Source organism: Centroberyx gerrardi, chromosome 11, assembly GCF_048128805.1.
Source record: "Centroberyx gerrardi isolate f3 chromosome 11, fCenGer3.hap1.cur.20231027, whole genome shotgun sequence".
NCBI lineage: Eukaryota > Metazoa > Chordata > Actinopteri > Beryciformes > Berycidae > Centroberyx > Centroberyx gerrardi.
The window spans coordinates 20,110,578-20,124,557 of NC_136007.1; the positions used below are offsets into that span (position 1 = coordinate 20,110,578).

The window sequence follows — 13,980 nt, forward strand, 5'->3', positions numbered from 1 at the left end:
ATGCACAATGTTCGGCATGAGCACTTCAAATATTTTAAGAGTAAATTTGCAGATATTGTAATTACAGCAAACCAAAATATAAATTTATGTTACCATCAGAAGAGGAAATGTGAGCATTGAATTTCCTTCGTCCTGCTTGTCTGGATGAGTTGAGTAATGATTTTCTTTGGTATTTATTCTCAGATAAACACAGAGTTCCTGGGCAAATACTGCAGGTGCGCCATTAAGACCTGAATTTTGCACAATACCAACCCGGACATAATGGTTGGCATGAAACCCACAGACATAGCGCCCACTGCTGCAACCAAGTTCTTCGGTGCAGGCACCGCAGCCTGCCTTGCAGATCTTGTCACCTTTCCTTTGGATACAGCCAAAGTCAGACTACAGGTTAGAAATACAATGGGCTGGGAGGCTTAGCACATTTTAACTGTGAAACCTAGATTTTATTAAAAATATGTCCTGGTGAACATTCTTCTAACCTGCTGCTGAGCGTCCTTTAATGCATCATTCTGTTGCACAGATCCAAGGAGAGTCTGAAGCAGTGCAAGGGGCCAAAGTAGTGAAGTATCGGGGAGTGTTTGGCACCATCACCACCATGGTGCGTACAGAGGGGCCCAGGAGCCTGTACAATGGGCTGGTGGCAGGACTGCAGAGGCAGATGAGCTTTGCCTCTGTCCGCATTGGTCTCTACGACTCCATGAAGCAGTTTTACACTCGAGGCTCCGAGAGTGAGTTTTATAACCTAAGTATTCCCATATACCTGTGTTACAGAGTGGTTTCTCTCACTGGTGTGTGTTGCTCCTTCCTCGTGACTCATGATATACTGTACATGCTCTCCAGATGCAGGGATTGTCACTCGGCTCATGGCAGGCTGCACCACAGGAGCCATGGCTGTGGCTTTTGCACAACCCACAGATGTGGTCAAGGTGCGTTTCCAAGCCCAGGTGCGTGTGGCTGACGGTGGGAGGAGATACAACAGCACAATGGACGCCTACCGGACGATTGCCCGCGATGAAGGAGTGCGGGGCCTATGGAGAGGTGCGTGTCATCATTACTTAAAACTTCTAAAAATTTCTAAAAATTAAAGACAAGTATTTAGTGGTTATCTTAAAAAAAAAAAAAAAATCAGGCCGCTGGTTTTGAAGTAACCATCCTCTGCTTCTGTTGTAGGTTGTATGCCCAATATCACCCGCAATGCCATTGTAAACTGTGCAGAGCTGGTAACCTATGACATCATCAAAGAGCTCATTCTGAAGTATGACCTAATGACAGGTGAGACAAACTGCCAATATCATTGTAATCTAACATGTTATACAGTCGATTTCAATATCTACAATATGAAATACTAATATATACAAGCTGTTGCTGACGGATGTGACACGTCTCTATCCACCTGCAGATAACTTGCCGTGCCACTTCACAGCTGCCTTCGGTGCAGGTTTCTGTACGACAGTAGTAGCTTCCCCTGTGGATGTGGTCAAAACCCGGTTCATGAACTCAGGTGCAGGCCAGTACCGCAGCGCTATACACTGTGCTGTCACCATGCTGACCAATGAAGGGCCCAGTGCCTTCTATAAGGGGTAAGCACACGATCATCAGTGGTACACTAAAGTGCTCTTTACAGATATCAGAATGAAATCCACCTACTTATCTTGCATTTTGTCTGCTACAGGTTCATGCCCTCTTTCCTGCGACTGGGGTCTTGGAACATTGTAATGTTTGTGTCGTACGAACAGATTAAACGAGGTATGACCCGAGCACAGCAGTCCTGGGAGTCTCCGTTCTGACCTCTTTCATCCAGGCACAATGGCCCAACCTTCACCACAGTGTAGAGTGGTTACCATGTCACCAGAGTGAATCTAAAAATGAGACTCATAAATGGAGGCCCAAAAGAGCTTCAGGGCCTGTGGATACATTACCAAGATGGAAGCATGGAGGCGGGGTTAAAGGGAAAATCTCCCGTAAAACAGTTCACGTTATTTCCAATGATCTTGGACAATTTAGCGTTGATTCCTGAATATTAACTAGAGCCAATACAGACTGTTTTATGTCAGAAAGAGGCAAATCCTGTAGCCCTTCCATTAATAGTGAATGCAAAACTGACTTTGTGGGCATCGTGGCAATACCAGAATGATGTTATAAGGATAAAGGGACATTTTATGTTTCATAACTGTAAGGATGTCCATCGAAAATGTTCATTTGGATGTAAAAGATAGATGTCAAACAATAATTCCATAAAGTTTTGTTTTATCTCATGATTAGATCACAGACTGGAACCTTGGTTAACTGGCTTTTAGCTGTTAGAGAGTGGCATTCATATTTACAAAAACTGATTGAACTAGATCATAGGTATAATGTGATTTGTGATTTGGGGAAGGTTTTCTGTTTAAGCAGACAGATTTTGTCTGGCAACAAAAGGCTTGAAGTACAGTGACCACTTTTATGCAGCACATTGTTTCCTCTATTATGTGGATTGTGTAAAATGTTTACAGATGTTTGTGATGCATGTGATTAGGGTTTTATATGTTAATCTATATGTTTACACGGCTGTTTATTCCTCAATATGAAAGTATGGTTTATTGCTGGTCAATAAGTCATGAGTATGTTGTATGCAATCATAATGTATATGGCATTATTATATAATAATAATAATGCCAAAGTGTAGATGGGAATAAAGTGGTAATTTTTCAATTTTGTCTATTAATGAACTCCAAGCAATTTACCATGACTAGTTGTTTCTTATCATTGAACACTGAATTAGGGTTTGAACACTGTGATAAAAAAATAATAATAATTGGGGCCACTGAAGTGTTAGTGGAGCAGTAAATAAGATTACTTGATAAAATAGTGCACGCTCTTTTCAGAAAGTGGGGCATGCTGGGAGTTAAGTGGGACATTCAGTATTCTTGTTTCAGTGCGTCAGAAATAACTACAGTGCACCATCTCAAAGTTTCTGAAAAAACAGGGAAAAGCTGGAGGGCAAATGCAGCTATTTTAAAACCATATGAAAATTGGGAATTGAACATGAAAATTTGACATGGACCGTGTAAATGCATCTTTGGGCAAACTTTCCCTTTAAACATGATTTACTTCACATCTTAAAATTGAAGCAGGCAGTGTAGGTAAGCTGAGGAACCCAACATGTTCAAACTACTGTGAGTTTTCTCCAAACCTTTCCGTGTGACACTGACATCTCAGTCCTAAATATAGCTGCCAAGCAGTGTTTCCACTGCTCGAGCGTGTGAGCCTGTGAGAATGTTAAATATTTATGGGTGACAGTAGCTGCATGGGAATGTTCAAAGATTAGCTTTTGATTTTCATAAGGACCTACATGAAATTACACTGTGGCAATTATGACTTATGTGTATTCATATTTGTTATAACAAATTAATTGACTGACCTTTTGATTCAGGACTGACAGTAGACAGCTAGACATGATTTCAAATGTGTGTTTAGTTGAGCACAAATTAATCTTCAGGTAAAATGATTTTCTTGGCCATGTTTCTATATGACCCATATAACTAACATACAGTCTGCCTCACAGGCATCAGTCACTGCCTGGTATTTAGCTGTGTGCCTGTACAAGTTGTTCTCTGTCCTATTTGCTGCTACCAGAGATCTGGCATCTTCTCCTTGATGTAAATGTATCAGTTCTTGGAGAAATCTTTCCTTCAAAGAGATTCAAACTTGGCCCTCAGTACGTTGTTGCACTGTAATTCATTCAGTAATATCTGCATTGTTCTAGCAACATCTCCACATTAGCTGTGAATCGATCTATACAAATTTCAAAACTGTATTTCTGAACCTCCAGGTCTGCTAAAGTCTGTGTGGTGAGCAGGTGCCCCTGACTGACAAGTTGGAAAGAGAGCAAAGTTTTCCTCTGGCATTTGGCTTTTCAATTAGCACAATTTTGTTTGGAAGGCTTTCATTGGGTCACGCATATTCCCAATCACTTGTTTCAGATCCTGCAGTTTCACATTTAGGTTCAGTGAGACGCTCCTTTATGTCACACAGAGAAACCAAGTTTGTGGCTGGATTCAGAATATGTCCCAAATTTGTTGTCAAATTTGAGTCAAAAAAACAAAACAAAAACCCAAATAACTTTTTCATGTTTTCTGAATTCAAAATGGTGAACTATCCAATATGGTTCACTTGAAGGGTCCATATTACATATATAACGACATGATAATAACATCCCATAAATAGTACAACACTGAATGGCATATTGTTTCTGAATTTATTTTCAAATATACTTTGCTTCAGGATAAGAATAAGGATTGAGATGCTGATATTGTGTTTTAAACAACTGTACAGAGAACTCCTTCACAATACTTTCCCAATCTAGCACTTTGCAATACAGAGAAAAGTTAACACTCACCATATTTTGCTATTGCTAATACCAAATCAATAAGCACATAAATCAGGGCAGGAACTACAGGTCGTGGACAACAAAGCTGTAAACGAAAACCAGTGGTGAGACGCTGGGTCTGAACATATGGATCTCATTTTGAGGGGGATGTACTGTATGCTCTTGGTTTTTCATCATGACTCAGCAATGTACTAAAACATGCAAAGTGCAGACTAAGATAACTGACTTCATCAAATGAGTTTTAGGAAGTGAGAAAAATCCAAATTTGTGTTGCAAAAGTTTATTTTCACCACATTATTATATTGTCACCATATTATTTTAGCCGCTTTGATATGGCTTCTCATTTAGCCAGTCTAATCGATGACAACACAGTATTTTCAAGTCTGTGACTGACACTGTTGTAGCTCTAAGGCCAGACACAGAGGCCTGAACGCTGTCAGAGCCGAGACTGTATCTACTCTGTTCTCTTCAGAGGACTATGAATAGAAGAGTTATGCCGCACACCATGACTGGGTGTTGTTTTTTTATCCCACAAAGCAGGGAGGCTTGATTATGAAGTCAACATAAGACAGAGGTATGCAGAAGGCTAATGTGTTATGAAATTGTTACTGTTGACAAATAGAACCACAGCCTGTTTTTTTCACACACAAGTTTATAATAGTCTCCTAGTGTGACTTGGAGGCACCTTCATGCGTGCAGTGTGGGGCCCCACCAGCCCACAGCTGCCGCGCCATTACGTAACAACACTGTGATAGCAGTATAAAAAGCAGCGGCTCTTTCTTCCCCACAATACTGTATCCTGTCCAGTCATCAGTTCAGTTTCCTCTAGAAATTCATTTACTTATTTAAACAGGGCATTGTCACTTTGAGGGGAGTTTTTACCCAACTGAGTAACTTCTACGATTCAATTCACGGTACACCCACACGCCTGCATTTGCATTTGAAATTGTTCTTGGATGTTGGTTTTGTTGCTGTTACTTTTGTTCCGCTGCCTTGCCTTGTTTGATCTTGTTACTCTTTCTTTTTCAGAATTTGGAGTATGTTTTTAAGGCATATCATTTTTGACCTTTTTTCTATGGAAGAACAAGGAAACCAATTTATAGCTGGTAGTAAATTCAGCCAGAGGGACACCTTTAGAGAATCCTGATCTCTAATGTTTCTGTCCTAAATTGCTCCATTAAAGGTAAGAATTAATAACAATTTGTATTATTATTACTTGTGCTATTATAGTTGATTTTCATTCAGTGTCACTAAAACTTCTACTTTAGTATGTCGCTTCTGTTTAGTCTGGTGCTAAATGAGCTGAACACACCACACTGGAGGGCTCATTAGTGTAGTAATTTAAATAAAAGAGAGGCCTATAAGATCATGAAAAAAGATCCATGCAATGAGTTTGGTTGTGGTTGAATGTGATGATTATCTCATGTCCACTTTGTAGGTTGTGTGGACAAATTTTGATCACACGGAATACCATTAATTTGTAGAAGGCCATCACAAGTATTTTCATCAAATCTCTTTTGTAGCATAACATGTTGGGGTTCTATTTTCAGATTTCCTTGCCCTGTGTCCGCATCAATTCCATTTACACCACTCTTCAAACCTCATATTCCAAAAAGTCTTAAAAATGGTTGGATTTGGACCTGCAGATGTTCCCCCAACAGCAGCTGTGAAGTTTGTAGGTGCTGGAACTGCAGCCTGCATCGCTGACCTGCTCACCTTTCCCTTGGACACAGCCAAAGTGCGGCTGCAGGTAAGCAAGCTCTTTGTTGGAAAGGAAAGGAACTGCATTAGAAATTTTGTGTGTTGGGTTCTCTATACGAGCAAAATGTGATTCTCCCCAGCATCCCTTCAGTAATTGTATTTTTCATATTAGTAAAATTGGTTGTTTACTGATGAGGCTGCATTAGCTCTTTCTTGGACATAACTGCACAATTAGAAAATCAGAATGACCTTGGCTATTTGTCTACTGAAACCTATTGTTGTGATGCCCCCTGCTGAAACACTGCTGCCCTGCGTCTTGCTTTGTTCACATAGGGATTTATTGGATCTAAGATTTTTTTTAATCTGATTGTCAGAGCATTATTTTTTTTTACAAGGTCTGACAGTATATGTCAACTCAACGGGAGTTTTACATATATTTTCACGGCAGTAAAATATTTATGTTAATAATGTTTATAAACAATGGAATAAAATAGAACTATATTGTCAGTTATTGTGGGTTAAGAAAATTCCAAAAAGCATATTTTCCATCAACAAATCAAACTCTTATATGCGAGCATATGTGAATATACATAGAATGTTATATATGTCATATAAATCCAGAGGGTATCTTTAAAAACATTTTATGCATTACATATATTTTTCTTTACTTGCCTGCCTGTAACCTTAAAGAAGCTACACTCAGGTCCTCCCATACCGCTCTTTTCTAGTGTCAGTTGAGCCTCCATGACCATTTATCCTGCACAGATCCAGGGAGAGGCCGGACGCTCTGCAGCTGCAGGGAGCGGTACTGTAGTGAAGTATCGGGGAGTGTTTGGCACCATCACCACCATGGTGCGTACAGAGGGGCCCAGGAGCCTGTACAACGGACTGGTGGCAGGACTCCAGAGGCAGATGACCTTTGCCTCTGTCCGCATTGGTCTCTACGACTCTGTGAAACAGTTCTACACTAAAGGCTCCGATCGTGAGTGCCTACAAACTACTATTTCATTGTTTATCCAGTTGAGGGTGTCCCGCACCGATCAGGTTTGACATCTCCCTCCTCTCTGGTTCAGATGTTGGCATCGGCAGTCGGCTGCTGGCGGGATGCACCACTGGTGCCATGGCGGTTGCTTTTGCTCAACCGACAGACGTGGTGAAAGTCCGCTTCCAGGCACAGGCCAGGTCTGCTGGGCCTGTCAGACGCTACTGCAGCACCATCAATGCTTACAAGACCATTGCTAAGGAAGAAGGCATTGCTGGCCTGTGGAAAGGTAGCTTAAGCTTGAGAGGAGCATGCAGGTCTAGAAGCATGTCCTATCATTTCTTCTTCTTCTGCTTATGTCCTAATATTACTCTGCCTTGCAGGTACTGCTCCAAACATTGCGCGCAATGCAATCGTTAACTGCAGTGAACTGGTGACATATGACTTCATTAAGGATGCACTTCTGAAGTCGACTCTCATGACAGGTGAAACAATGGCTTCAGTATAACATGATGTCTGTATGCAGTGCAAGAACCATAATGACTGTCTCCTTGGACTAGTGAAGCTCAAGACACTCAGTAACTTTCAGTGTTTACTCTACAGATAATCTGCCCTGCCACTTCATATCAGCCTTTGGTGCAGGCTTATGCACAACAGTGATTGCCTCTCCGGTTGACGTGGTCAAGACAAGATATATGAACTCTGCCCTCGGCCAGTACAGCAGTGTCCTCAATTGTGCTGTTGCCATGGTGACCAAAGAGGGACCACTTGCCTTTTATAAGGGGTAAGCAATGATCTGATGCACTTTATTGAAGCAACTGAGGTTATACATTAGAAATTTATAGAGGGGGGGGGGGGCAGAGTCCACATGGTCGTAAACAAAAGGCGGCGGCTATTAATTTGAATGCTCAGTTTGAATGGATTGCAATATTATATCATGTCCTTATTCTATTTTCTTACTCTTAAGGTTCATGCCTTCTTTCTTACGCCTGGGCTCCTGGAATGTGGTGATGTTTGTCACCTATGAGCAGCTGAAACGAGCCATGATGGCGGCACAACACAGCTGAGAAACTACACTGTAATCGTTATTCTCTGCCGGAAAGATGACGCTGTTGTTGTGTTGTTTACTCATTTTTTACTTTTTGTTGCCTCCTAGTTTATATTTCAACTCACTTGACTCAACGTGTAATGTAATGTAATGTAATGTTCTACAATAAATTGTGTCAATGACAGAAATGTAACTTTATTAAATCTCAAGTCATAAGATAGCAAGATCTATAAAAATGTTGTCAGTGATAAACATTGAAAACAAATAGCTGGCATTTTAAATGGGGTTGTGGTTGTTTGTTGAGTAAGATAGAGCTTGTTTGATCAGACGTTTCCTCTCAGCAGAGAGCTTCTGGGGGAACTGGGTGTCAAACATGATGATGAGGTTTCCTCTCTGGGAAGGGTCCTGGGACAGCGGCATTCCCTCTCCAGTCACCACTTTGTTGTAGGTGGGGCTGGGTGCGGTGTGACGGACAAATTAGAGACAAATAGGTGATTCCAGATAATGTGCAAACCCAGAATACATCATCCTAATTTCTGATTCATTTTAGTTAGACAGATGGATAGAAATATCCCAATTTAAGTGTACAATTTAGAAAGTGCTTTATAGAGCTCATTATGATCATCTCACCCCGTCATAGCCTGTGATCTAGGGGATTTTCACCCCACTGATGTAAATTAGTATATTTAATTCCAAAGTATATTCACAATCACTGTTCACTGTTCTGGATTCATCAAATCACTATATTAGAGTGCAGATGAATTTGCTCAACTGCATGCCACAGCTGTATGAGACCATCTGCTGATCTATTTTCTTTTGGGTTATTCATAGCAGCTTTGTGATTAATGCCAAATTAATAGGATTGCAACATATAATACAGTAATGTAATTTGACCTGTATCTGAACCAGTATTCCCCTTTTCCCCCCAACATAGCAAAGCACTCACTGCACAATGTCATTGATGGGAATGTTGAGTAGCCTGCCATCTAGTGTCTCCACATCCACAGAGAACCCAGTCAAGGCCTGAGGGAAAGGGAATAATACATGTCTACTAAAAGCATCTCTTTAACAATGATGGATAATAAAACCCACCAAGAAACATGATGGATCAATGAGCAGTTACATTGCGGATGGAGACATTCTAGCTCCCTTTAACCTGACTCACCATCTCCAGAGAGATCTGGGCCTTGTGCACCAGGTCATTCTGTTGTCTCACAAACCAAGCATGACTCTTCTGTCGCACTATGAACACAATGTCTGCAGGGATGCTGTTTGGTCCCTACAAGGAAAACACAGGAAAATAATCACAAGGTAGCCATGCTCTTTCCCCTAAAGTAGGGCTGAATGAATAAAACGAATGAAACAATGTATGTCAATAGTTCATTGGTATCTTTAGTTATCGTTCTAGATTGAATGGGCCTATAGTATGAATAGCTTGTTAAATGGTTATAAATAGCTTGGTGCAATGGCTTGTTAAAAAGTGACCCACACTGAATTTATAATATATATTCTTAATATTCTTTACACACCCATTTGTATTTATTTTTTATTTTTTTCATATCTTGAGTTGATTGTCATATAGTCCAGCAAATGAAAAGTGTCCAGTCTTGCATTCTGTGGGCAGCAGCCCAGATCAATATCCAGCCATGCTTCATCAATACCATCTCAAATATTTATTGTTGAAATATAATTAAAATATGACTTGGAGCAATTATTTTGAAGGAGTAGAATTTAACGGTCTGTTGCAAAATTATGGATTCAAACTTGCTGACACAGAAAAAATAACAACAACAAAAATGAACAATCCTCCAAACACCCTGCAATCAACCCTGCAATCAACCAAGAATCTCTGGACTCCTCCTCAACATCCAATAGAAGTGCCTGCAAATCTTACTACTGTCACTACCTGTTATTATGTTTATTATTACCCAAGCAGATTTTGCACAATTTTGCACTAGTACAATGTCTGCACAAACATATGCACATTATGACACTTTTCAACTTCAGGTTCTCCAATTCTCATAATTTATTTCATGCTTCTCCTTCATAACTTCCTCATGGTGCACTGGACAAATGCTATACTGTCCACTTGCTACACTTCCCTCTACAGCTTACAGCACATTGACAGTTGGATGTGTAACTACAGTATATTATGAGAGCAGAGACCCAAAGAGAGCTCCAGGAGGCCAGGGTGGGCTTGGTTAATCAGCACCAAGGACAGCGCCACAGGTCACTGTCCAATTCAAGCCCTGCAGCCCATTGGAGCACAGACTTAATTGGTCACAGACGCACCTGTGACCGATTAACAATCAGCGGCTGAGGCACTCTCACCGAGGCAGTGATTGGTCAGTGGAAGACACAGAGACAACAGGTCAAGTCCCCTTGCACAACTTCCCCAGGCGGTGGGTAAGGGCCTTGGAGCTGCAGTCAGAACCTAACCACTGGTTTTCAATCCTGGTCCCCGAGACCCAGAGCAAGGTTTATGCAGTCATCTAACTGGTAGGATAGAAAACTAGCAGTACTCTGGGTCTCGAGGAGCTAACTAGTGACGTACAGTACACACAACACGGCAAAGAACCATCTGACGGGTCTAGAACAGTGGTGTCCAATCCTGTGCCATGGAAGACCGAGAGTCTGCAGGTTTTCCTTCCAATCAATCACTGCACTAGGTGACTTCACTAATTACTTGCTCCGTCTCTGCCTGAAGGTGTGCTAATGGGTAAACTCAGCTGCTGCAGTGGTTGGTTGGAAGGAAAACCTGCAGACTCATGGCACATAATTGGACACCACTGGCCTAGAACCTGTAGATGCTCAATTCCGATCCTCCAGGCTGCAGGTTTTTGTTCCTCTCTGGTGGTTAATGAGCTGGGTCTAGGAATTACGCACAGGAATTATGTCTGACAGATGTGTGAAAACTTTCAGTTGCCCTTTTTCCCCTGTCTTCCCCCAAGAAAATTATCGAAATATACTATATTTTTGCTCTGCTGCACAACTGATCTGTCTGGGTTTCTTATTTTATTGTGAACGCTTCCTCCCTTACCGCTGGGTTGCCACAACACACATGTGATATGTCAAGCCTACGGTTTGTAGTTTGTCTTACACTGTACAGTATGTGAGGTCCTGTGGTCTTGCACCATGTGTGTCAGTATGTACTGAGAAACTCTGTAAGCTGTCAATATGTGCGTCAATATTACCAAGACAAATTCCTGTACATTTATTGTGGTAAGACTGCTGTGGAATAATCGCATGCAGTAAAGCAAGGAGGTTTAGCAGGATGAAAATCAGACGACACACCAACTCTTATCATACAGCGACACGGATGTTCATTGATGTTCAGACTAGCTCAATACTGTTTACATAAGCTCCCAGCCTCCAAGCCACCATGTCACTGGTGATTTTGATTTATTGTGATTGTTCTAGGCCACATAGGGCAAAAAAAAGAAAATAACAGTTATGGGGAAAACTGGGGAAGGTCTAAGTGACTCTTGCTACAACTGTCCAAAGTCTCCTCTACATTAGTGTGTTGTATTGGATAGCTCTCTTACCTGATCCCCCTCCTTGGGGAAAGTTATCCTTGTGCCTTCATTCCATCCAGGCTTTACAACAATAGTCAGTATCTTGTCTTTTATGCTGGATGTGTATCCATCCTCATTCATAACCTGTTAGGCAAAATGAGTGAATGGGGCAGTGAAATGAGTAAATGAGAATGTGACGTTCTTATATTTTAAAAGAAGCCAAATTATTTTTTTGATGGGTTTTAATGTTTACCATGTTTGTCTGAGTGCCCTCCAACTACTTATAAACAGGTTAATGCATAACCCAAAAAGTTTTGTCTTACATACAAGACATACAAGGATTATATAGTGTAGCCTTTCATAATATGCAGTGTGAATCTCTATTTTATACAGAGTACAATTAAAACCCTCCAGTTTTTTTTAAATCTATACTGTCCCAGTGGATTTAACAGGTAAATGTTATAAAAAATGAGATTAATCATATAGCTCTCTCTAGAACATGTGTCTTACAGCCTGTAGCATAGAGCTGTATCACTGTATATCTATTGTGCTGTCAGCACAGATCAACATCTCTTCATTGGACTGCAGCTAAAATCTGTTTTCTAAAAGCACAAATCAAGTGAGAATTTCTCCCCTTGAACTCTTGGCATGAATGTGTAGCCTACACCCTGCTGCTATATCAGCCCAGATTGTACAGTCAGTCCGTTGAAACACTTGAAGGAAGTACTGAACACATCTCTAATTCAGTGATCACATCTCTAATTTGTTTGGAACAGCGGGCGTGGGCTTTTAGGGCAAGTGGACTCAAATGGTACACTGACCCTGCTGTTCTCAGGAGTTTTAGGTTTATAGATTAAATGGTTAATTGGTCTGAACAATCAAGAGTGGTGTGATGAGAGGCATTTCAACAAGGATAAGGATGCTTATCCTCCATAGCTCTTACCCTACGGGATATCTTGATCTTTTTCGTGCATCCATGGTAGAGATCATCCAGGGCCAAGTGCAGATCTCTCTCTATAGGAGAATCTTGAGTTTTCACCCCTCTGCCTTGCAGGCCACCAAACCCAACTGGCACTTCATTCCCATCGTTTGTGTAGAAGTCTTGCAAAAAAAATCAAAAGATTATTATTCTGTTATTAGTGTGAAATGTGAATAACCAATGTACATAGTGTATAATTTTACAACTATTAGTCTAGGCCTCTGTCTAACCTGTTTTTCCTACCTGCAAATGGGTTGTCACCTCCAAAAAACTGTCTGAATGTTTTGTCTGGGTTCCCATGATAGACGTATCCAGATGACCAAGCTCCATTTCCCCCAAACTCCGGTGGGATGCCTCCTTTTAGACCCTCCTCCCCAAACTTCTCATAGGTTGCTTTTTTTCGAGCTGTCATAAAATATATATACAGTTTTGTTATAAACAAGTGGCACACTGCCACTGTCAGAGATGATCAAACACTAGGTCTGGTGTGAAGTTGTTGAGCTGTCTGTCCCTTTGTTGGGAAGTGAAAGGAAAAAAGAAAAATTGTGTTTGGAAGAAAAAAAAAAATAAAGGTTGTGTTTACGGGTGATGGTGCTGCTATTGCGCCACTGTAACCCCTCTACTGGCTCTGATTATTAGATTGAAGACATTTACTCCCTGTCAAATTGATTGATTACACCACTGAGTGATTCAATATGCAATAAAACAAACTTTTCAAGGGTGTCACTTTTCTTTACTTACGGTCGCTCAACACATCATAGGCTTCAGCCAGCTGACTGAACTTCTCAGCGATTCCAGGATTGCGGTTTTTGTTTGGATGATACTTCAGCGCAAGACGTCGATATCTAGGAACATTGATTTGGAAAATAGTGAGAAGTGACAGAAACATGCGCACAAAGGTCAAATTACCAGAAATGTCAATTACACATTTTAACGCAGATTTTAATGTAATATACAGAGGAAATTTACGTTACGCTAATGTTAGCTAGGCTAACTCAACTTACGCCTTTTTGATATCTGCGTCAGTTGCGTTTCTGTTTATTTCCAGTGCTGCGTAGTAATCTATAGTCATTATGGAATTCAAAAATCAAACGTAAGATCGATGTGTCTGTCCTCAATATAAGTTTTGAGTTAGCTTTTGCAAACGTCTCTTTGACAGAATAAAAACACAAGGCAGCAGTGTGGTTTGGAACGCCAACTGGTTGCCAGGGGCAACAGCTGCGGCGAGAGGCTCAAAGAGAACCAGCTGAAGAGAGTCGACGAGATCTGTGAGCTTCGAGAAGGATTGTAGTTCTGTTTGCAGATCAGAAGCGCTACGTCACGGTGATCGTCTAAACCAATCAAAAGTACACGTTTGCCACTCTTGGTGAATAAAGAGGGTAAACC

General features: G+C 41.0%; 3 protein-coding genes across 5 annotated transcripts; 2 read left to right on the plus strand and 1 right to left on the minus strand.

Moving 5' to 3' along the window:
• The first annotated feature begins 261 nt into the window (after nt 1-261).
• On the plus strand, nt 262-1,787 carry LOC139925288 (dicarboxylate carrier UCP2-like). Its single transcript, XM_071916603.1, has 6 exons — nt 262-387; nt 521-728; nt 841-1,038; nt 1,171-1,272; nt 1,400-1,580; nt 1,673-1,787. The coding sequence occupies exons 1-6, from the start codon at nt 262-264 to the stop codon at nt 1,785-1,787; spliced, it is 930 nt and encodes a 309-aa protein (XP_071772704.1).
• Nucleotides 1,788-5,240: 3,453 nt separating this feature from the next.
• Nucleotides 5,241-8,153, plus strand: LOC139925320 (dicarboxylate carrier UCP2). 3 transcript variants are annotated; one of them, XM_071916647.2, is made up of 8 exons: nt 5,241-5,283; nt 5,399-5,552; nt 5,920-6,119; nt 6,836-7,052; nt 7,144-7,341; nt 7,436-7,537; nt 7,656-7,836; nt 8,020-8,153. In XM_071916647.2, the coding sequence occupies exons 3-8, from the start codon at nt 5,994-5,996 to the stop codon at nt 8,117-8,119; spliced, it is 924 nt and encodes a 307-aa protein (XP_071772748.1). In that variant the 5' UTR covers nt 5,241-5,283; nt 5,399-5,552; nt 5,920-5,993; the 3' UTR covers nt 8,120-8,153. The 3 variants fall into 3 exon arrangements, with proteins under 3 accessions (XP_071772748.1, XP_078142578.1, XP_071772749.1); XM_078286452.1 differs by having other exon boundaries at nt 6,842-7,052; XM_071916648.2 differs by lacking the exon at nt 7,656-7,836.
• A 173-nt stretch (nt 8,154-8,326) lies between these two features.
• On the minus strand, nt 8,327-13,779 carry dnajb13 (DnaJ heat shock protein family (Hsp40) member B13). The gene is made up of 8 exons (XM_071916645.2): nt 13,599-13,779; nt 13,336-13,439; nt 12,838-12,999; nt 12,559-12,716; nt 11,646-11,759; nt 9,266-9,379; nt 9,047-9,123; nt 8,327-8,554 (listed from the first exon to the last, which is right to left on the minus strand). Exons 1-8 carry the CDS (start codon nt 13,664-13,666, stop codon nt 8,377-8,379), a joined length of 975 nt encoding a protein of 324 aa, XP_071772746.2. The 5' UTR covers nt 13,667-13,779; the 3' UTR covers nt 8,327-8,376.
• Nucleotides 13,780-13,980: the final 201 nt, after the last annotated feature.